The sequence below is a fragment of the Lissotriton vulgaris genome, chromosome 1_1 (assembly GCF_964263255.1).
Source record: "Lissotriton vulgaris chromosome 1_1, aLisVul1.2, whole genome shotgun sequence".
In the NCBI taxonomy this organism is placed as follows: domain Eukaryota; kingdom Metazoa; phylum Chordata; class Amphibia; order Caudata; family Salamandridae; genus Lissotriton; species Lissotriton vulgaris.
The window spans coordinates 1559509663-1559534345 of NC_141685.1; the positions used below are offsets into that span (position 1 = coordinate 1559509663).

The following is a 24683-nucleotide window of genomic DNA, read 5'->3' on the forward strand; positions in this document are numbered from 1 at the left end:
AAGGACAGGAATCTTCTTATTGGCTACAGAGAATGTTCTTCTGCAAATGTCAAAGTTTGATAAAGCAGGCAGCTACTAACAGCAGCAACTCAGTAAATTGACACAATGAAATATAACATTAGGTGTAGGACACTAACTAGTTCAAGGAACAGAGGGAAATGAGGGTGGCTGACATGAGAAAACAAAATTGAAGAAAGGGAAACTTTTCAAGAAACGAAAAAGAACTGAAGTAAAACTCAAAGAGGCAATGGGAATTGAAAGAGAAGGTAATGAGCGCATGGAAGGTAGAAAAATAGCAACATTTAGAGTGTATATGGGAGATTGGAGTGTGAAAGAGGGGGAAATTATAGACTAAGAGAGAGGGAGGGAAATAGTGCTGGGGCAATAAAAATGGGAAAATGCAAGGCAACTACGGAGAGAGCAAGAAAGAGACAGGAAAAAAGAGATGGATACTGAGAGGGATGGAATAATGGGAGGGAGAATGTTAAATAAGGGATTAAATTAGAAAGAATGGTTTGTAGAATGAGTGGAAGACAAAGGGAGACGGAATGAAAGGTTGGTATGATATATGGACAGACATACAGGAGCATAGAAAATCTGCAGATGTGTTCAGTGATAATGTAAGAGTGCAGGTGAAATGAGAGAGTGAAATAAGCAGAGAGAGGGCTAAACACTAGCAGAAGGCGTGAAGGGCTGTTCAAACATGTGGGGGGAGAGAGAGGAAGAGCACAGGCAATATATATACATTTTTTTTAAAGAACTGCGGCAGTTTAAGTGATTTCCTCCAGCATGTCAAGCAGATTGAGATCATGTTTCTTCTAAAAGTGTAAAAGTCTCCAAGTACCAAGCTGTGTTATACCCTCTAAGACTGAAACAATGTGCTTCTAACCTAAATTAGTCGCAGGTTAGACGCACATTGTTTCAGTTATATTTGGACGCCTGACGGATGGAAGACGCCACCCGTGGAGCACCCAAAATATTCAAATTAACTCAATAAAACAGTACCCAAGGAACGCATAGGCTGTGCACCTGCAAAAAGATTGTTTGTTGCATACCTCTAAGACATCAAACACAGTGAGACTTCAGAGTGACATCCAAAAGGGTCAATGAAAGACTTGGATGTGTACAGTCCCTGAAGCTTGAACAATAGCAGTGAGTTTTGTGACTTATGAAAGGTGGTCAGAGATAATAGGAATCCTCAGGCGGACCAGGAAAGCAAGTGATCTGAAGGTAAACTAGATCTTCTGGTAGATGAAATTGAGCAGCAGATTAAGCAATTTGATGATGGCATGTGCCCCAGGGGTCTAAGGTGGAGCAGATCTTCGATGATTAATTTCCCTGAGAAGGAGCCTTTGGGCACTGGAGCGTGGCCAGGATCCACAGGTAAATGACACTGATCAGGAACCTTAGTATCTCCTAGTAAGCCAGAGCCATTAGGACAAGCAGGAGCCTTGAAGACCTTGGAGTGAGCATACACCTCAGGACCCCAGGGTGAGCTTGAGGCTCAGGGACCAAAACTCAGCTATGCCTCTGAAGCATATGTTCACCCCCAATGCCTACTGTGAGGATTGAGCATGAGCAAAAGCTTTAGCCATCTGGTAGTGACAATACACCTCATGCACTTAGGGTGAGCAAAACATCAAGATAGCTATATGAATATATAAGTCTTATGGAATCTCATGGTAAACATGACCCTCAGGGAAATGAGGATGTCCTGGAGCTTCCAAGTAAAATGAATAAGAGCTACAGGGTCTGACATTGAACAGGGAAATCAGGTGACCAGATGATGAGCTGGAATCCAAAGGCACCTGAGAATGAGCTGGAATCCGAAGGATCAGAACCCGAGTAGGAGTCTCAGTGGACCGGAGAGTTGAAATTAGTTTCAGGGTCCTTTTAATAAGTGGGTGGTTAAGAAAACAACTGATGGCGAGCAAGAGTCTGAAGGCCTTAGGATGAGCAGCACCTATGGATTCTTCAGTGTGAACAGAAACCTACAGACAAGAAGCTACATTAGCTTCTGGGGTCATGCTGGTCAGGGCAAAGCAAGGATTCATAAGAAGGATCAGGAGTTTTAGGACCAGAGAGAGGACTCGGCAATCCGAGGGCAAGTAAGGGCTTAGAGGATCTAAGAGTAAGCAACTGTTTCAGGGACAGGTTCGTTGGAAGATCTGTGAGTGAGCTGCAGTGAAATAATACGGTTTCCAGCAAGTGAATAACGCTAACGGTCCAAGAACATTTGAAAAGTTTAATTTATCACAAATGTATCCCCAGATTAGCTCCCTGACACTATCCTAGCAATGTTTCATGAAAGGTTGAGATCTGCAAAGGTGGGCCACTTGCTTTTGGGTGCCCGGGCCAATATTTGGTCCTGAGTCGACCCAGAAAGAACATAGGCTAATTTCAGGCCTGGGGACAAGTGTGAAGTCAGCAGGGATAGTAGCTGCTACATGCACAAAAGGAACAGTATAGATACCCTGAACACTGCCACTCACTCTCATAGATGAGGCTGAAGGCTCCATTGACTTCACACCACTAAGATTTTTTTCAAAAGAACCTTACCTGATGTATTACCATGCCTGAAAGATAGGTGTTTTAAAGTTCATTGAGCACACCCGTTGGACCATTAACTCCTGTGGAATTCTTTTTTACATGAGTGGCTAGGCAGAGCTCTGTAGTGCACAGTATAGTGTTGTCTAGTCTGAATATGTTTGTTTAGTACAGGGCACTGCAGTATTATTTACCTCAAGGAAGCGTCTTTTATTACATGGTACACGTTAATTACCATTTACACATCACAAACCAAATGCACGCTACAAAACAATCAGACAACTCAATACTAGCAGTTCAAGCACGTTGTTACTTCTTCCACTAAGGGACCGATTCCGATCTGGATCGGAAGGCCACCGAATGCGATCCGGCCGGAAAAAGTTTGATCCGTACGCGTTTTTTTCCACCTGACTCATACACCTGTACGCGCGAACAAGTACGATACTAGCAATGCGAAATTCACCGACCGGGTTGTTTCTGGGTCCGAACCACTCTGTACGACTCGTCCGTAAGCTGAACGTGCCGTGCAATGGATGCGAATTACGACTGAGCAAGTACGATGCACGATTTGGACAGCCGGTGCAAGCGGAAGTTTCCGGCTCGCAAAATGTGTGGGACGTTGCCTTTGGGGGTCCGCATCGGACACAGGGGGAGATCCAAGGGTGTCCCCAACACAGGAATGTACGGTGCAGACGTCACCAATGCGTACCCACTGTAAGGGGCACCAATTCAGTCAATGGGAGCCCATGTACGCGTCGTAAGACCGGCTCCCATTGACTTCTATTGGAGTCCAACCGAACCGAGTCAGGCAGCATGCGGCCGCATCGTACTCGCTCGGTCGAACTGCAGGACTCTGGCTTGGTCGGAAAACACTTCGGATTCGGCTCGGTCGGAGAGCTTACCGACCCAGATCGGAATCGGAGATGTGAATGCTGGAAGTATTACCACTACAGGGAACACTGCCAGAGGCTAGAAGGGCCAAAAAAGCAATATCTCTGAAAAAGCTTGTATTGTCTAAAAACAAATAGGAGAAAGACCTATGACCAGTTGAGAATGTGTTCTGAATGCGACGGGCAGCATGAGTTATGGCCTGTATTGTGTGTGTTGGTTACCATAACTGATGAGTTTCCTTCGTTTTGCATGTTTGTCAAAACCATCACTGAGTTATGTGCACAGAAAGGGAGGATAAATAATGGTAAAGTCTGCATTATTTCATTAGTTAGGTGTGCAAAGTTGTCAGAGGGCTTCCTGCACCGCAGTTTGAAACTTCATTGCTGTGCAAACTGCAAAGCGGACAATTTTGTTTTTAAAAAAAAACATGAAAAGCTGCAAAGAGATGTGTGGCAGCAGGAATGTTTCTGCTGCTGCACAGACCAGGAGCAGGCAGCATCCAATCTTGATGCTACGTTCTCCCAATCCACAAAGCCAGAAGCAAATGAAGGGAAAGCGATGTAGGTACCGCGTTGGTTGGTGATTATGGTGTTAAACTGTCAAAAGCTGACAATGTCAATAACTAAAATATCAGATCTCCGCAATACTTTGTACCACTGCCCATTCATCTTCCTGGCCCACCCATGCTTGCTCATAGCCCTCCCTGAGCAAGAATCCTAGAACCGGGCGTGCTTACACAGCTGACAACAACATAGCATAAGTGAAAGACTGCAAATTTAACAAGCGGTTATAGTACAGCACTCCCACGAGGGCAGCGCCACGCACCATATTGTCAACATTGGGAAGCACTTCCGGCAAGGTGTACTTGGAGTGGGCCCCAAATGTCCCTAAGCTGAGAGGCACGTGGGCGCATGTATAGCAGGATGTTCATAATGCCTGCAGAGATCTCTCGGGCGCGCCCGTCCTCAACACAGAGGCCAGCCTCGGCCCCAGGATATGACGACAGCGCGTTAACACTACATCAGGGCCATGGAATTGCAACGAATTGATGGAATGTTTTGGGAACGTCTTTCCCAGGAGGGCTACCAGAGGAGAGAACACCAAATCAAAGTCGATCATCTATCTCAAAACCTCGGGGACCTGCTGCCAATATAAATAAATTAGTGGGAAAGCCCATGCCAGGTGCCCCACACCTCCAGCAGTGCCACTAGCTACAAGCCCATATCGCACCAGGCTCGTTAGGGTATAGCATGCTCTTAAAATATGTCTCCGGTGTATTCATCTAATTTTTCCGTTGGTAAAAAAATATATTTTGTTTGCTGGCAAAAATATGCCCAGTGAGCATCTGTTGTTTCCAAGCCCAGCTCCTGTTCCCATTCCGCCCTCGTATGCAGTTTTGCAGCGCTCACACCATTCACCATAACATTATACATGAGTGTAATTACCCTTGTGGGGTGGTTTTGTAACACTCAAAGTGAACGTATTCCATTCAGGGGTTTCAGCCGGCACACTGTGCAAGAATTCCCCCATCAGTCGACGAAGTCGTTGGCATGTTAGATCTTCCATGCACATGAGCACCGGTTATGCATTTTTGGTTAATAAAGAGATCCCCCGTTGTCACAGTTGTCTATTGCAAAATTGTCTAATTCCTCCTGCTTCCCTGGTCATCTTCATTTGAGGTTATTAACTGCATCTCCTCTATACCAGCCCGGGCCATGCCCTTATGGTGCAGTTAACCGTGTGAATCTCCCCACTGCGTCTATGTGGTTTTTGTAGCAGAACTGTGAAGAGTGGAACCGGGGCAGCGAGGACCACCTCCGTGTCTGACGGGGAGATTCTGCATATTGTGCTTGGGTAACTAAATAGTGAAGCTCAAGGTTTGGGCTGCATAGCCTCCTTCTTGGTATGGAAGCTGCATATTACTCCAATTATGTGTTGGTGACGCTTGTATGACCATTAGTGACCAAAGCTGCTTGAAGGAAGGCCTGGTCAATGGGACAGGGATATTCAAAAACAGGCTTAGTAATTTAGGGAGCAGCACACTTTCCATGAGCGCAGTTCTCCCCACTACTGATAGCGGCAGCCTGATCCACTTCTTCACTACTGATGCTGTAGTTGTCATATATATATATCCTTAATAACTGTGCCAATATCCCAATGATATTGGACACCAAGGTATCAGATCGGTTCTGGCTGTCATATAATTGGAAACTCTAAAGCATGTGGAATGGTGTCACTGGTCATTTTGAGCATCACAGACTAGACTCAGCCAAATGTTTGACAGGCCTGACCACCTACCACAAGGTATTACCTCACAAATAATGGGATTGAGGTTCCACTCCAGATCTTTAACCAGGAGTAAAATACCATCTGTGTACATTGAGAGCAAGATTTTCTGTTGACCAAATTTTATAATGTGGTGATAATGACCTTCCCTCAAGATACTGGTTGGGGCACCTCTGCTACAGGAAAAAGAATTGGGAACAAGGGGCAACCCTGTCTCATGCCCCTGTCCATTGATATCTAAGCAGATAAATATTAATTTTGATTCTGTCTTTAGGATCAGAGTAAAGTAGTTTGACTCATTGCACCACAGCTCTACCCCTGCCCCTTCTCTCTGTCACAATTATTAAATATGGCCATTCATAAAGTCAAACGACTTAGCAACGTCCAAGAAGGCAGCAACCACTACAATACCTGGGTCATTCTGGTGGGTCACAGCAAATTAAGTTCTCAGGTTGTCTGCCTGGATCTGCCAGGAATAAAACCTGATGGATCTGGCCTAACCAACCCTGGTAGGAGCGGCAGTTATCCATTTGCTACAATTTTATCGAGAATCTTATTATCAACATTTATTAGTGATATTGAATCGCAGAATTCACAGAGATGTGTTGGTTCACCAGGTTTAAATAGGGTGATCACTATAACCTCTCTAAGTGTAGGATGAAGAGTCCCATTTTTAAATGCTTTATTGATTACTGCAAATAGAGTGGAGCAAGCTCTCCGCATATTCATTATAGAATTCTGTTTTGCATTCATCTTTATTATAGAATACAATGTGTAGCCCATCTCTCCCAGAACTGGAGCTGTTTCTCATCGGCTTTATCACTCCTTTAATTTCCTCTAGCATATTCGGAAAACACCGCAGTTCATGTTCATGCAGCTTTAACCATGCCATTGTAGCTCTTTCAAAGGGTAACTAGACATAATATCGAAAAAAATAATATTGAATGGACATAATATCGAAGTCAAAATATAGAATGGACAAAATATGGAATGGACATAATATAGTGCTTAAAAATATCTAATTGAAGGTAAGTAATATCGATTGTCAGAATATCGAAGTATATAATATAAGCATTAAAATATATCAAATGTTTAATAATATCGAATTTTTTTAAGTGTTTTGTATGTTAGTATATGTGTTAAATGTGTATATTATTTTTGTAATGTATGTTTTATTTTTTTTAAGTAATGAATTTTATGTTATTTAATTTTTCCGTAGTTTAATTCCGTAGCAGGTTGTGTGTTTATAGGGGAATAGGGTGGGAAGTAATTGAATTATAGTAAATTAAATATTAATTTTTAGGAATTCTTAATTATTTTTTAATTTAATTTTGCGTTTTAGTTCTGTAGCGGGTTGTGGGTTTATAGGGGAATAGGGTGGAAAGTAATTTAATTGTAATTAAGTGTTAAAAAATTACATTTATTGGTATTGTTTTTTAATTTATTATTAATAATTTTTTTATTGGTAATTAATTATTAATAATTGATAATTATTTTTTATTAATTAATTAATTGATAATTAGGTACATTTTATCAATTTATTTTCCGTAGTCAGTTGTGGGTTTATAGGGGAATAGGGTGGGAAGTAATTTAATTGTAATTAATTACATATTAAAATTATTTTTGTGTATTGATAATTAATTTACTGTTAATTAATTATTAATTGGTATTTTTTATTATGAATTATTTTTTGGTATTGAAAATTAATTCGTTGCTAATTAATTATTAATAGGTAATTCATTTTTAATAATATTTATTTGTATTTATAATTGATTAATTATTGAATAATGTGTAATTGGTAATTAATTGTAATTAATTTTTTATTGGTATTGATATGTGATTTTTTTTAATTAATATATTAAATCATTACTTTCCCTACTGTTGCACTCACTGGAGTGGGAATAGTAAATTTTACCCCTACGCTATCCAACGCTTTCCCTACTGTTGCACTCACTGGAGTGGGAATAGTAATTTTTACCCCTACGCTATCCAACGCTTTCCCTACTGTTGCACTCTCTGGAGTGGGAATAGTAATTTTTACCCCTATGCTATCCAACGCTTTCCCTACTGTTGCACTCCCTGGAGTGGGAATAGTAAATGTTACCCTCCCGCTATCCAGCGCTTTCTCTACTGTTGCACTCTCTGGAGTGGGAATAGTAATTTTTACCCTCCCGAATCAATGCTTTCCCTACTGTTGCACTCTCTGGAGTGGGTATAGTAATTTTTACCCCTACGCTATCCAACGATAAAAATATTGAATATTTGTTATTAATATTACGTTAATATATATATATATGTATTAAACAATTAAAATGTATGTTTATTTACATTAATTATTTATTAATTTTACGGTATTTCTAAGTATGTTTTAGTTAATTATATTTATTATTTCATTAATTTTAAATTACTTTTAAGGCATATTAAAAAAATCGATATTTTGACTAACTATGGGGCCGATTAGGATTGCGTTTTTTCCCCATCCTCCGGGCCAGCGGAAGTGTCCGCCGGCCCGGAGGATGCGGAAAAACCGCTGCGGAGCCTTCAAAGACCCCCCGCCAGATTAGGATGGCTGGGGGGTCAGGAAGACCGTCTGCCGCTTTTCCGCCGCGGTCGCCTTATGACTGCGGCGGAAAAGCTCTAATATGGAAGCGGTGTCTAACAGACACCGCCAGCCATATTAGGATGGGGCAGAACAAATGCCTTTCTGCGGTGGCTTCTCTGCCGTGGAAAGGTATACAGTGTTTTCTTTGGGGGCCCGTTGCGGGCCCGCATGGTGACGGGTGTGGGGGTGCACATGGGGGGTACCTATGGTACCCCCCTGCATTTGCATGCACGAAGCGGCAGGCACCGCGGGGTGCCTGACGCTTTGTGCATACAAATGCGAAGCATGCATATTTAAGCTTGCGGCGGGTGCTGCTTCAAGCAGCACCCGCCGCAATGTTAAATATTGAGGATGTGACCGCCAGGGTGGCGGTCACATCCTAATTGCACTGGATTGAACGCTGCAGCCACTGCGGACGTTCCCTCCACCTCGGGAGGTCCGTCCGCGATCCTAATCGGCCCCAAAAGTTTTTTACAACAATATTTTTGATTCAATATTTTTGTACTTACCTGTTTGTAGATAGGAATTCGATATTTTTGTATTCGATATTTCGTCCTCGATATTTTGTCAGGTCGATATTTTCCACATCGATATTCTGACAGTGATCCCTTTCAAAGTAATCATGAATATCCTGTGTAAGCAGGGGCGGCTCCTCCACGTGGGCGGAGGATCGTCGCCCCAATGCTTTATCGCAGTGCGAGAAGAAGAAATATAAAATGGTAACCAGTCATAGGCATTCTCGTGTTTTCTCCATGCAGGCTTAATTTTTTAATTAAGCCCCCTCTTCCCTGTGCAAACCCGCGAGTCATGCCGGCCGCGACTGAAGGAGAGTTGATGCGAAGGGACATGTCATCCCTAATTCAATCTGAGATGGGCTCGATATACTGCAATCTTTGATAACACCTCTCAAGGGAGTGCACAGTGGGCAGCCCAACCCGGTTGCTTTAGCAGACCTGATTTTGAAAAGGGTAGATTTCAGGGATACACTTTACAGGGAGGTCAAATTCCTGTGAAAATATATGGTTGCTAGGCATTATGGGGACGGTAACCGCCCAGGACACACTCTTGCCGGGATGTTTTGCCCTCCGTGGGTGACATCTGAAATTGTACAGATATAATTTAGGATGAGTGAGATGCTTCACAAACCTGGGAACATTCTGAATACATTAATCATATTTTGCAGTAAGTTTTAATCAGCTAGATCAGACTTACTTACACACAGTCGCGGCTGGCATGACTCGCTGGTGGGAAGGTGCGGGGGTCGTGGTGGGGGGTTAAAATATATATATATATATATATATATTAAAACTTCCTCCAGTCCTGCATCGCGTCTCCTCTCTCTGCTCCACACAGGAAGCAGGCAGCCTCCCTCTCCTCCCCTAAGCCAATTACAACACTGCAATGGCAGCATTGTGATTGGCTGGAATGCCGACGGCACAGGCGTCTATGGGGAGGCCGTTTTCTCCATGCAGGCTGAATGCAGCCTACATGGAGAAAACGGGAGAGTGCCGATGACTGGTTTGGTCGGCCCTGGGTCCCACCAAACAGTCAGCGCTCACAACAGTGCGCAAGCAACTCCTCCCCTGCCTAGAGCAGGACCGCCCACCCAAGCCCAAATAAACCCTTCTGCAGTGCGAGAAGCAGAAACAAAAAATGGAATTCATAATACCATATTATGTTTCTGCTTCTCGCACTTCAAGAATGCAGTGGGATGCTTTCTCATGGAGGAGCTGCCCCTGCTCTCCTCTCACCAATGTCTTAGATGCCTCCAACAACTTGGTGAATGTGGCAACCGAGCCCCAACTTGCTTTGAAGTAGCATAGGATCACTTTTTGATTTTGTTCTTTAAAGACAGCCACCAGAATCTACAGGCTTGCACGTTTTTTGGGACAGACAATGTTATAATGATATGCAAGTGATCCAGTAGGGTCCTAGGTAAGTTAATAAGATAGTTGGTCCAACCTGACCGTATCCCTGGTCCCCAACCAGTAACCTATTCTGGATGAGGAACCATGCACCGAAAATGTGATTCCCTGGAATTTGGGCACCTACCAAACAGTACATCTAACAGGTGAAATTTATGCAATATGCTCTATAACTTTATGTCACATCTGGATGTGTCTTCTAGCTCTTATGCCTTTGCAGAGTGATGTTAAAGTCACCTGCCTATGTAATGGAGCAAGATGTGAGAGCAATAATCTTTTCACAACTTTAGCGAAGAAACCCAGTCGTTATCGTTGGAGCCGGGTATGCTTATACATGTAATGTGTGCGTTGTTGAGTATCCTCTGCACCATGAAATAATGGCCCCCAGTGATCCGAGCGGGTACCAAGAAGCCTAGTTTGCAAGCCTTTTCTGATCAGGATAGCCACCATGCTAGAAAAGATAAAGTAGGAAGAAAGGTATTTGTAGGAGCTCCAATTGCCAGCAAAATAACTAATGCAGTCCCCAGGCATATGAGTCTATCCAGATGTGCAATCATCTGGTGAGCCTTGCTGGATTTTTCATGCCCTGTACATTCCACATCAGCAATCTCATTGTGCCCTCAGCCACCTTCCTCCCCAAAATGTAAGCATCATTTTTGTGTCAGCAGAGCAAAGATTTATTAGAATGTGCTCCACCATATGGTAGTGTTCTCCGGGACACGTGGAACACATATACCTTGTATAGAGAGAAAGACTAATGCATGGTGTTATCGGTGGCTATTGAAGCTCTGTGTGCAGAGCTCACGTTTTGTGAAGTAGGTGCCAGCAAAGCACTGCTTCCCAGCCAATGTAAGAAGAGACTGGAGAAGGCGAGAAGGCCATGCAGTCAGTGAACCCGTGAAGAGGAGTAGGGTGACGGAGATCTGCAGTCACTGTAACAGATGGAGAAGCAGAGGGACAGGACAGTTGCACAGACTGCTTTTATTCTGGAGCCAGTGTATTGGGCAGAGAAGAGAGGCCAAGCTCTATATCCACTTTAAAAGGAGACAACATGATAGAGTACAGGCTATGCAGCCACTCTAAGACGGGAGAGCATCAGAATGCCCAAGCACTGCAGTCAGTCCAAGATGAGAGAGCCATCCAGTGTCCAAGCAGTGCAGCCAGTCCAAGATGAGAAAGCAATCCGGTGTCCAAGCTCTGCAGCCCGTCCAAGATGATAGAGGAATGCTATGTCCAAGCACTGAAGTCAGTCCAAGATAAGAGAGCAATGTGGTATGCAAGCATTGCAGCCAGTCTAAGACGGGAGAGCATCAGAATGCCCAAGCACTGCAGTCAGTCCAAGATGAGAGAGCCATCCAGTGTCCAAGCAGTGCAGCCAGTCCAAGATGAGAAAGCAATCCGGTGTCCAAGCTCTGCAGCCCGTCCAAGATGATAGAGGAATGCTATGTCCAAGCACTGAAGTCAGTCCAAGATAAGAGAGCAATGTGGTATGCAAGCATTGCAGCCAGTCTAAGATGGGAGAGCATCAGAATGCCCAAGCACTGTAGTCAGTACAAGATGAGAGAGCAATCCGTGTCCAAGCTCTGCAGCCAGTCCAGGATGAGAGAGCAATGCTGTGTTCAAGCACTGCAGCCAGTCCAAGATGAGAGAGCAATCCGTGTCCAAGCTCTGCAGCCAGTCCAGGATGAGAGAGCAACGCTGTGTTCAAGCACTGCAGCCAGTCCACGATGGGAGAGCAATCCGTGTCCAAGCTCTGCAGACACTCCAAGATGAGAGAGCAATGCTGTGTCCACGCTCTGCAGCCAGTCTAAAACGGGAGAGCATCAGAATGCCCAGGCACTGCCGCCAGTCCAAGATGAGAGAGAAATGTGGTGTCCATGCTCTGCAGCTTGTCTAAGACGGGAGAGCAATCCGTGTCCAAGCTCTGCAGCCAGTTCAAGATGAGAGAGCAATGTGGTGACCAAGCACTGCAACCAGTCTAAGACGCGAGAGCATCGGAATGTCCAGGCAGTGCAGTCAGTCCAAGATGAGCCAGGTCTTGAGAAAAACTCTCAAGACCTGGCTCTGTGGCTAAACGGAGTGGCATCTTTGCACCCCCCCCCCCCTTCCCCCGCAGCACCCTGAGACCCTCACAGGTGAGTAGCAGGCTTATAAAGACTTATAATTCCCTGATTGATATATTGAATGTAGTGTTTGAGCACTGCAGCCAATCCAAGATGAGAGGGCAATGTGGTGTCCAAGCTCTGCAGCTTGTCCAAGAGGGGAGTGCATCAGAATGACCGCACCCGGAACCTCAACCAGATACCCAGCGATCACGTTGCTGGAAGCTCCCCGCACCACGGGGACCATCCACTCCAGAAGGCTCCACTCTGCCCGCACTTTATCCACGTGGACAGACTTGCAACCCTGATATACTCTCGCAAATGATCTGAATACGCAGCAACACTGCCATACTAAGAGTCTCCACACACCCGCTGGAGAAATTTCCCTTCTGGACAAAGCAATGTGTATATCGACAGTTACTAATACCCGGTCCTGAGCGGAGCCGGGTCGGAATTATCACCGGCACCACGACCTATGGTTTCTTATCCATTGCCTACAGCCCTGAGGAGTCGCGGAAACTGTGTTTTCTAGCGACGAAACACGTGTCGGCTGGTTTGCTTTGAATAATAAAAGAGGAACCGAAATACTGATGTTCCACACCTTCACCCATGGACTTTGAACTTTATGTCCATTGTGACATCCTTTGTGCTTGAACTTATATATAAGTGTGCAGTAGGTCCTGCTTTTATCAGAATGACCGTGCACTGCAGCCAGTCCAATATCAGAGAGCAATGTAGTGTCCAAGCACTGCAGTCAGTCAAAGATCAGAGAGCAATGTTGAGACCAAGCACTGCAGTCAAAGATCAGAGATCAATGTAGTGTCCAAGTACCGCAGCCAGTCCAAGATCAGAGAGCAATGTAGTGTCCAAGCACTGCAGCCAGTCCAAGATCAGAGAGCAATGTAGTGTCCAAGCACTGCAGCCAGTCAAGGATGAGAGAGCAATGTAGAGTCCAAGCACTGCAGTCAGTCAAAGATCAGAGAGCAGCCAGTCCAAGATCAGAGAGCAATGTAGTGTCCAAGCACTGCAGTCAGTCAAAGATCAGAGAGCAGCCAGTCCAAGATCAGAGAGCAATGTAGTGTCCAAACACTGCAGCCAGTAAGGGAGGGGAGAGCAACGTAGAGTCCAAGCACTGCAGTCAGTCAAAGATCAGAGAGCAATGTAGAGACCAAGCACTGCAGTCAAAGATCAGAGAGCAATGTAGTGTCCAAGCACCGCAGCCAGTCCAAGATCAGGGAGCAATGTAGTGTCCAAGCACTGCAGCCAGTCAAGGATGAGAGAGCAATGTAGAGTCCAAGCACTGCAGTCAGTCAAAGATCATAGAGCAGCCACTCCAAGATCAGAGAGCAATATAGTGTCCAAGCACTGCAGTCAGTCAAAGATCAGAGAGCAGCCAGTCCAAGATCAGAGAGCAATGTAGTGTCCAAGCACTGCAGTCAGTCAAAGATCAGAGAGCAATGTAGGGTCCAAGCACTGCAGCCAGCCAAGGATGAGAGAGCAATGTAGAGTCCAAGCACTGCAGTCAGTCAAAGATCAGAGAGCAGCCAGTCCAAGATCAGAGAGCAATGTAGTGTCCAAGTACCGCAGCCAGTCCAAGATCAGAGAGCAATGTAGTGTCCAAGCACTGCAGCCAGTCCAAGATCAGAGAGCAATGTAGAGACCAAGCACTGCAGTCAAAGATCAGAGAGCAATGTAGTGTCCAAGCACTGCAGCCAGTCAAGGATGAGAGAGCAATGTAGAGTCCAAGCACTGCAGTCAGTCAAAGATCAGAGAGCAGCCATTCCAAGATCAGAGAGCAATGTAGTGTCCAAGCACTGCAGTCAGTCAAAGATCAGAGAGCAGCCAGTCCAAGATCAGAGAGCAATGTAGTGTCCAAACACTGCAGCCAGTCAAGGATGAGAGAGCAATGTAGAGTCCAAGCACTGCAGTCAGTCAAAGATCAATGTAGAGACCAAGCACTGCAGTCAAAGATCAGAGAGAAATGTAGTGTCCAAGCACCGCAGCCAGTCCAAGATCAGAGAGCAATGTAGTGTCCAAGCACAGCAGCCAATCCAAGATCAGAGAGCAATGTAGTGTCCAAGCACTGCAGCCAGTCAAGGATGAGAGAGCAATGTAGAGTCCAAGCACTGCAGTCAGTCAAAGATCAGAGAGCAGCCAGTCCAAGATCAGAGAGCAATATAGTGTCCAAGCACTGCAGTCAGTCAAAGATCAGAGAGCAGCCAGTCCAAGATCAGAGAGCAATGTAGTGTCCAAGCACTGCAGTCAGTCAAAGATCAGAGAGCAATGTAGGGTCCAAGCACTGCAGCCAATCCAAGATCAGAGAGCAATGTAGTGTCCAGGCACTGCAGCCAGTCATGGAAGAGGGGGCAATGTGGTATCCAACCACTGCAGTCAGTCCAATAAGAGAGAGCAATGAGGTGTCCAAGCATTGCAGCCAGTCCAAGATGAGAGAGCAATGTGGTGTCCAAGCAATGCAGCTTGTCTAAGACAATTTCCCATCCATTCCTACCTCCTGCCCTCTGAGCTGGCACATCAACAAGACTTCTGGAAAACACACTCCCAGTACACCATGACCCAAACCTTATCATCCGATAACTGTGCCATGATTCAGTCTAGACTGGGGAAAATTACGCAGGTACTACAACAACTAAAATCGAACCTGCAGAAGCTAACAAGCATCACTACTAAACTAACCCACAACCTGAGGCCATCTGATACACTTGACAGTAATAGTCATATCCCTCTTGACAAATTATTATTATTATTATATTTAAATTTGTAAAGCGCTCAGCTACCCGTAAGTTTCCCGGTGCTAACTCAGCAAGCAAAGAGGGAAGGGCAGAGGGGAGGAAGCTTACATTTTGAATAGCCAATGTTTCACTTGTTTGCCAAATCGAAGATAATTGGGTTCTTTTCTTAATTGAAGGGGGAGAGAGTTCCAGAGTGAAGGGGCAAGCCAGGCAAAGGAACGACCTCCCATTCTGGCTTTTCTGATCCTAGGCACTGAGAAAAGGTGTTGGTTGGATGAACGCAAAGTGCGGGGGGGACAGTGTTGATGGACCAAGGATGTGAGATATGGTGGGGCCAAACCATTGTTTATTTTGTGCATAATGCAGAGTGCTTTGAATTTTGAGTGATTTTCAATGCGTAGCCAGTGAAGTGTGCGGAGAGAGTTAGAGGTGGGGGCGGTATTGGGTAGTTTGCAGAGTAGTCGTGCTGCCATATTCTGAATGGTTTGAAGTTTTCGGGTTACCTCTTTGCTGGCGCCCAGAAGAAGGATGTTACTGTAGTCCAGTCTGGAAGTTATTAGAGCTTGGACAACAGTTTTTTGGGTATCCACAGGCAGCATCCAGATGATTTTACGCAGCCATTTAATGATTGTGATGCAGGTGGAGGAAGTTTTGATCACATGGCTTTTCATGGATAGCTGATCGTCAAAGAGCACTCCTAAGTTTCGAGCTGATTTAGAGGGAGTGGGTGGAGTGCCCATTTGGGCGGGCCAGTGTTGGGGTCCCCATAGAGTGGTATTATGTCCAAACAGAAGAAGTTCTGTTTTTCCCCCATTCAGTTGAAGTTTGTTGTCCAACATCCAGGCTGCAATGTTGCTCAGTCCTGAACAGAGGGAGGATGAGGGAGCATAAGGGTCTGAGGAGAGGGAGTAGATGATCTGAGTGTCATCTGCGTAGGAGTAAATTGTGAGCCCAGCTTGCTCCGCAATAGACGCCAGAGGTCTGACGTATAAATTGAAGAGCAAGGGGCTCAAGATGGAACCCTGTGGTACTCCATACGCAGATGTGAAGGTTTGGGAAGCAGAAGAGGAAGAGAAAACTTGAAAAGTGCGGTTGCAAAGGAAGCTAGTGAGCCAGTTGAGAGCAGAGTCGGTAATGCCCGATGATTGGAGGGCGTTGACGAGAATGGGATGGGAACCGTATCAAATGCGGCACTCAAATCCAACAGGATGAGTGCCACGGTTTCCCCCTGTCGACTTGGAAACGGATGTTTTCTGAGACAAATGCCTACACCACGTGGCCCATCCATTAAAATTGATCAACTCCCAAACATCCCAGCGCACTAGTTGGCAAGCCGCTCCCTTACACAACACACATCACATCTACACCTTATAGGTCCCTCACCCCCATGACATCATACGGCATGGAACAAAAAATCTCCGCCAAAGAGTCCCTCATTGGGTGCCCGTCGGGTATTGCAGCGCCGACCCGACGAGGAGCAGGCCCAATGATGAAGCATGACACCTGTTGGCTGGGTGTGTGAGGACCCTAGTTCCAAAGGGAACAATTTCCCTGCAGTGTAACATCAGCAGGATTACCTGTATTCATAGTGGACCTTGTACTGAGCTCTTTTTTTCCCCTTCTGTTCAATGACCCATTATACGAACAACGTACCTTCTTTTGTTAACAGACTGTTTAGGGCACGTATGTTGGACCTGTTAAGCCCTGGGAACGCTCCCTCTTTTTGATATGTTCCACAGCCAGTTTCATAAGGATAAGACTCAGCTCAGGCTCCACAGTCAGTTTTACAAGCATAAGACTGAGGTGAGGTTCCGGAGTCAATTTTACAAGCATAAGACTGAGGTCAGGCTCCACAGCCAGTTTCACAAGCAAAAGACTGAGGTCAGTCTCTGCAGCCAGTTTCACAAGGATAGAACCAAGGTCACGCTCGGCAGCTCGTTTTACAAGCACAGGACTGAAGCCCGGCTCCAGAGGTTTTACAAGCTTAGGACAGACACCAGGCTCTGCAGTCAGTGGTTCAAGGATAGCACTGAGAATTGGCTCCACAGCCAGTTTTATAAGCACAGTTCTATGGACAGGCTTTGCAGGCAGTTGTCTAGGACAGGTCTGAGACCATGATCCGTAGCCAGCAGGGTCGGACTGGGAGCCCAAAGCTGCCCTGGCAATTCTGTCAAACGGCCCCCCACCCCGGTGAGGGGGATGGAAGTGTGAAGCACTGCTACTTGACAAAACCTGCCCCAAGCACTACGTTTTTTTTTATTGTGGACGATATTGCTGCATTGCTGCAAAACCAGCCCCTGGTAACTAAAACAGCCCCCACTGCTCCAAAACCATCTGCCACCCTTCCAGCCCCTGGGGCAAACACTGGATGCCCACTACGGCCAGTCCAGTCCTCATGGCCAGTTTGGCAAGGACAGAACTGATGCCAGCCTTTGCAGCTTGTTTTGCAAACACAGGACTGAGACCAGGGTCCAAAGCCAGTTTGACAAGTATAGAGTGATGCCAGGCACCGCAGCCCGTTTTATAAGCATAGGTCTATAGACAGGCTCTGCAGCCCGTTGTATAAGGACAGGACTGAGACCAGGGCCCACAGCTGATTTGACAAGGAGAGGGTTGAGACCAGGCTCTGCAGCTGTGGAAACATTCCAGTGAGTCAGTGAGGATAAGCCCTACAATCACTTATAATTAGAGTTCAAATCTGGTTTTGTGTAACCAGGGAAGGTGGCTGGGAGACAATGCATTGCAGCCATTGTATCCATAAAGAAACTGAAATGCAAGGCTTTATAGCCAGTTTAGACGTTGTTTGAGAGACCAGGCTCTGCTGTCAATGTAACCACAGAGACGTTGAGAGGCCAGGTGGCTATGCAGCCAGTGTGACAGTAAAGAAGTGTAGATGTCCTGCTCTGTGGTAAGGATAACAGTGGAGAAGTTTGGAGACCAGGCTCTGCTGCCAGTGCAACAGGGAGAGAAGCAAATAAGTCAAGACTAGTGGCTTATAAAAGAGGAAGGGGTACAGAGGCCAGGCACTGCAGCCAGTGTAACAGAGAGAGAAGGAAAGACTAGATGCTGATACAAGAGGGCAGGAGTACAGAAGCCAGGCACTGCAGCCAGTGTAACAGGGAGAGAAGCAAAGACCAGAGGCTGATACAAGAGGGCAGGAGTACAGAGGCCAGGCACTGCAGGCACGGAGAACATCCTTTACAACGCAGATGTTACCCCGCAGTGCAGTTACGACGCATCTTTTACAACGCAAGTCGTAACCACGACTTGCGCTGGAAAGCGCTCTAGGCTAAGTAATAGTAGATTTACTATTCCAACACCTTTCCTACTGTACGTAGGCTGGTGTTGGAATAGTAAATGTAACTATTCCTAAGTCCAGCACCCCTACAGCGCAAGTCGTGGTAACGACTTGCGTTGTAAAAGACGCGTTGGAAAGTACTGCTATGTAATACATTGTGTGATAACAACGTACATCCTGCAGGCACTGTTACAGAGAGAAGAAAAGAAGACAAGACTAGATGCTGGTACATGAGGGGAGGAGGATAGAGGCCAGGCACTGCAGCCACTGTTACAGAGAGTAGAAAAGAAGCCAAAACTAGAGGCTGATACAAGAGGGGAGGAATAGGGAGGACAGGCTCTGCTGCCAGTGCAACAGGGAGAGTAGCAAAGAAGCCAAGATTAGTGGCTGATACAAGAGGAGATGTAGAAGCCAGGCACTACAGCCAGTGTAACAAGGAGAGAAGGAAAGAAGTCAAGAGTAGAGGCTGATACAAAAGGAGAGGGGTATAGATGCCAATCTCCGCTGCCACTGCAACACGGAAAGAAGCAAAGAAGCCAAGACTAGAGGCTGACACAAGAGGAGGGACTATAGAGGCCAGGCACAGCAGGCAGTGTAACAGAGAGAAGCAAAGAAGCCAAGACTAGGGATTGATAAAGAGGGGAGGAGTACAGAGATAATGCACTGCAGCCAGAGTAACAGAGAGAAGCAAAGAAGCCAAGGCTAGTGGCTGCTAAAGAAGGGTGGAGTATAGTGGCTGGGCACTGCAGCCATTCTAACAGGGAGAGAAGCGAAGAAGCCAAGACTAAGGGGTGATACAAGAGGGGAGGAGTGCAGAGGTCAAGCGCTGCAGCCTGTGCAGTAGGGAGGGAAGCAAAGGAGATAATACTAGTGGCTTATACAAGAGGGGTGGAGTATAGAGATCAGGCACTGCAGCCAGCGTAACAGGGAGAGAAGCAAAGAAGGCAAGAGTAGTGGCTGATACAAAAGGGGAGTTGTATAGAGGCCAAGCACTGCAGCCAGTGCAACAAGGAGAGAAGCAAAGAAGCCAAGAGTAGAGGCTGATACAAGAGGGGAGGAGTGTGGAGGCCAGGCACAGCAGGCAGTTTAACAAAGAGAAGCAAATAAGCCAAGGCTAGTGTCTGCTAAAGAAGGGAGGAGTATAGAGGCCAGGCTCTGCAGCCAGTGTAACAAGAAGAGAAGCAAAGAAGCAAGGACTAGAGGTGGATACAAGAGGGGAGGAGAATAGAGGCCAGACACTGCAGCCAGTGCAACAGGGTGAGAAGCAAAGAAGCCACTAGTGGCTGATAGAAGAGATTAGGATTACACAGGCCAGATGTCAGGCACTACATCCAGTGCAACAGGAAGAGAAGCAAAGAAGACTATAATAGTGGCTGATACAAGAGGGGAGGTGTTTAGAGGTCAAGCACTGCAACCAGTGCAACAGGGAGAGAAGCAAAGAAGCCAAGACTAGTGGCTGCTACAAAAGGGAAGGGGTATAGGGGCCAAGCTCTGCTGCCACTGCAACAAGGAAAGAAGCAAAGAAGCCAAGACTAGTGGCTGCTACAAAAGGGAAGGGGTATAGGGGCCAAGCTCTGCTGCCACTGCAACAAGGAAAGAAGCCAAGAAGCCAAGACTAGAGGCTGATAAAGAAGGGAGCATCATAGAAGCCAGGCACTGCAGCCAGTGCAATAAGGAGAGAAGCAAGGAAGTCAAGTGTAAAGGCTGATACAAAAGGGTAGGGGTTTAGAGGCCAAGCTCTGCTGCCACTGCAACAAGGAAAGAAGCAAAGAAGCCAAGACTAGAGGCTGATACAAGAGGGGTGGACTACAGGGACCAGGCACTGCAGACAGTGTAACAGAGAGAAGCAAAAAAGCCAAGACTAGTGGCTGATAAAGAAGAGAAGGAGTATGTGTAAATGTAGAGGTACTTGTACAGCACACAACTACCCGGAGGCATCTCGGCACTTGTACGAATACCGCTGAGAAATCCTTCCTGTCCTTTTCCTGTGAAGTGCCCACTCCTGGGCACCCCCAAGGTGAAGCCAGGCATCCTAGCGTTGTTGGGGCGCCAGCCTCGCCTCCATCCCATGAATCCGCAGAACCACCGCCAGAGAAAGATCCTTCTCCTACCTGGCGGCCAAGACATGGAACTCCCTCCCCGCCCACCTTTGGCTGACCCAGGACCATCTCTCCTTCAGGAAGCAACTCAAGACCTGGCTGTTTGAGCAGTAGCATCTCCCCTTCCTTCCAGCGCCTTGAGACCCTAGCAGGTGAGTAGCGCGCTTTACAAATTTTGCTGATTGATAGATTGGGGCTGTTGGGGAGATTAAGCAAGCTATTGCCCAGAATTGCAGAGTGGGACCCATGATTAGAATAGGCACTGAGGCGAGAATTAACAGGTCCAAGGAAATTGAGCCCAAGACCCGCCGAGGGGAATTGAACCCTGGTCCCGGGCCAGACTTCTGCATCAGGGTCTGCCGCTCTAACCATTGAGCCACACTTCTCCACAGTATAGAGCCCAGGCTCTGCAGCCAGTGAAACAAGGAGATAAGCAAAGAGGCCAAGAGTAGAGGCTGATACAAGAGGGGAGGAGTATAGAGCCCATGCACAGCAGGCAGTGTAACAGAGAGAAGCTAAGAAGCCAAGGCTAGTGGCTGCTAAAGAAGGGAGGAGTATAGAGGCCTGGGACTGCAGGCAGTGTAACAGGGAGAGAATCAAAGAAGCGTAGTCTAAGGGGTGGTACAAGAGGAGAGGAGTATAGAGGCTAGGCAATGCAGCCAGTGTCCCAGAGAGAAGCAAAGAAGGCAAGACTAGAGGCTGATATAAGAGGGGAGGAGTATAGAGACCAGGCACTGCAGACAGTGTAACAGAGAGAAGCAAAAAAGCCAAGACTAGTGGCTGATAAAGAAGGGAGGAGTATAGTGGCCGGGCACTGCAGGAGCAGTGTAACAGGGAGAGAAGCGAGGAAGCCAAGACTGGAGGCTGATAGAAGAGGGGAGGAGTACAGAGATCAGGCACTGCAGCCAGCTTAACAGGGAGAGAAGCAAAGAAGGCAAGACTAGTGGCTAATACAAAGGGGAAGAGGTATAGAGGCCAAGCCCTGCTGCCACTGCAACAAGGAAAGAAGCAAAGAAGCCAAAACTAGTGGCTGATATAAAAGGCGAGGAGTACAGAGGCCAGGCACTGCAAACAAGTCCCAAAGAGAAGCAAAGAAGCCAAGACTAGAGACTGATACAAAAGGGGAGGGTTATAGAAGCCAGGCACTGTAGGCAGTGTCGCAGAGAGAAGCAAAGAAGCCAAGACTATTGGCTGATAAAGAAGGGGGGAGTATAGAGACCAGGCACTGCAGCCATTGTACCAGATAGATGCACAGGGTCAGGCTCTGAATACGGATTCAAAGAGAGGGAAATGCAGAAACTGCTGTGTTGAATACAGGCTCACCAGGCATACCAGTAAGCAAAGCTTTCTGTGAAGATGTGTATCATTCAAAATACATTTGTTTGATTTTGGCGCCATGCACCCATTCGATTCAAAATTTACCATTTACTATTTGTTTCTAATATCATACCTTTCTGGCATGTGAGTAGTATTTTTCCGTTTTGCCAAGAAATTGCAGTCACAGGTAAATAGTTTCCACGGATTACTAAATATTCTAAACATTCAATTGAGTGTTTTTCATCCAATACCTTATTTCCGTTTAGGTTCCTCCTTCCCCACACCAGCCCACCCAGCACAGAATAATAAAAGCACTGGTGATGTCTTCCTCACAATTTCTGGCATTAATAGATGTGTCCATTGCCTCTGTTCCAGGCATCAAGCGCCAGAACTGACGTATTTTCGAACTTAAACCAATTCGTTGGCATTTCCCTACTTTGAGTCTCGGTGCATTATTAAAATTATACATGTATTTTACGATTATGAATACTACCCCCACCCAATATACAACGCTCTTTGCACCACGATTCAGCCACTTATTGTTTCAAACACACACAACCAACACGAACAACCGAAAGACACGTCAAACGATAGTTTCGATCTATACTTCGAACCAGCATAATTGTGCCGCATGGAACATAAATGAACAGAACAACTAACAGGATAACATTTAAACCAAATTAAAGGAAAGTAGTGAGAAAACAGCAAGTATTCAAACAAAATTAGCATAAATGTTGCTTTTATCTCCGAAAAGCTTATACTTTATATATTTAATGTTACTGACATTTTTCACCTCAACAAATGTCATAATGTGCTTTTTGCGCAAATTGAGGTTCACCCTACCTCTGGATAGTCCCCAGGGAATCTCCTGTAGTCTTCTTAAGCTGCTCCGTGTAATGACTAAACCCCTTAAATGGCATTTTCGGTCCTTTGCGTGATCCTTTTTGTAATATTCAGTTCCCCTTGGTAGTCAGTGAATCACTCCTTGGTCAAACATGCTACTCTGTTAAGTTTAGCGCCGAGGCTGGTAGTGCGTCAGCAGCAGAAGCAGGTAAGTCGCTGGTCCACAGTCCCCAGAGTTAGGCCTGCCTCTCTCCTTGGCGGTCTCCTAGGGGTCAGGCATGTGTGAGGCAGCTGGTTCTGGTACCAGACAGAGGCCAGTGGTGCTGTATGGATGATCCACTGATGGGGACCGCCAGACCTGGAAGCACCCAGACTTCTGTTGAAGAGCTGAGAAAAAGGCCACGCGGCGAGTTGGAGGTTACATGAGAGGGAGGTGAAGTTAAGGCTCGGGGCTTGGCTTCAGGTGGACCAAGCTGCTCAAACTTCTGTCGCATCCTCCAGATCTTCACAGGAGGAAGCGCGTGCGCGCTTCATTTGCTAATTGCCTTGCCTCCGAGCCCAGGTGTGCGCGCGCGCGCGAGCGCAGGGAGGCTCTGCCTGTAACGTGAGACAAGTAACGGGATCTCACCTGTCCGCCAAGCACTCAGCTATATTAATAGGATCTCATTTAATGCACTGCGCAGCACCCGATTAAACATGCATGAGCCTTGTCTCACCTTTGGTTGTTTGAGTGACGTAAACTGGAGACGAGCGGATGAAGTTCCCCTCCGGTATCAATGCACCTTTCCACGCCTCGGAAGCCTGCGCGCCACGCCGGGGATTATTGAGAATACCCCGCTTCACAAAGCGCCTCCATTCAAAGTATTGTTCATAATGTGCCAAGTGTCTGGAGCAGCTCCGGCGAATGACACGCTGGCTCAATCCCCCCGAAAACAGCAATATCCTGTGGCAGGGGTTGGAGAATGTGTTGATTGTAATCAGGGTGATATTGTAAAAAGAAACAACACATGATCTGATCGTCCATCGGTTTAATTTAAAAAGGGTAAAACAGAAACAGAGAGTTTTCTCTGAATATTATCAACGCGCCACCCTGCCTTTCCCTGCTTTAATCAGAACCACTCCAGTAACAAAGATGTATATGATTGACATGGAGATGTACTTATGCATGTCTGTGCCATATAGATATACATACAACAGAGTAGCAAACCATTTTACCGATTCAGGGAGAGACAGGAATCACGCAATTTTGTGCTCAGTCATAAACTGATTTTTTAAAATGGGAGGTGAAGTGTGTCGATTAAAGGAATAAACCCAGAGACAGCAGCAGAAGTTAAAATCCCTATCTATCCTTTACAAACTGTGTAAGCTTGGGAAAGTTGCTTCCCTCTCTCTTTTTCACCGTTATCTTAACTGCAAAATGGCATCTGTTGGGAGAGGGATTTCCTTGAGAAGGGCCATGTAATCAATATTGCAATCCGAGGTCTGTTTCAGACTTGACACGCCATCCTGGGCTAAGAGACAGGGAACGTTGGAACTCTTCCAATCAATGATCAGTTGTGATAATTAGAACTCGGAGACACTCACTACAGCAACAGGACGATTGACCTCTGCTGCTGGCAAGGCAAGAGTCTGCACACCATCACCAGCCATGACACTAGGCATCTTTTTAGACAGGTTAGCACAGGAGTGGTCAACTTTGCCCGCGTGTGGATCTTGTACACTCCCATGTTTTAATTCCAATTCATCTTTAGTTTGTAAGTTGGAGCAAGAGCCTTTTTCAGCCAGCATTGGTTACATTCTCACACAGTCCGCTGGCTGTCCCAGAAACTCTTCTTTCAGAAAACCATTGCATATCTGAAATGCACTTGACCCAGACAAGTCACCCCTGGCCCCATCCATGGGTCTTTGGACAGTTCTGACTATGGTGGTGATAAGTAAATGAATCCTCGTGTGAGCAGATCTTTCTAAACTCCCAGATCTCTGCTGCCTCCATGTCCTGCGTCTACCATCTGAGGAAATAGTG

At 46.3% G+C, this 24683-nt stretch overlaps 1 protein-coding gene across 1 annotated transcript in view; it reads right to left on the bottom strand.

Annotated features, from left to right (window-relative positions):
* Positions 1–22871, bottom strand: part of SLC17A8 (solute carrier family 17 member 8) — a 323457-nt gene extending 300586 nt beyond the window's left edge. The window contains exon 1 of the mRNA XM_086936990.1: positions 22661–22871. Within this exon, the coding sequence (XP_086793116.1) occupies positions 22661–22737 (77 nt within the window). The 5' untranslated portion in view covers positions 22738–22871. The remainder of the gene's footprint in view (positions 1–22660) is intronic.
* Positions 22872–24683: the final 1812 nt, after the last annotated feature.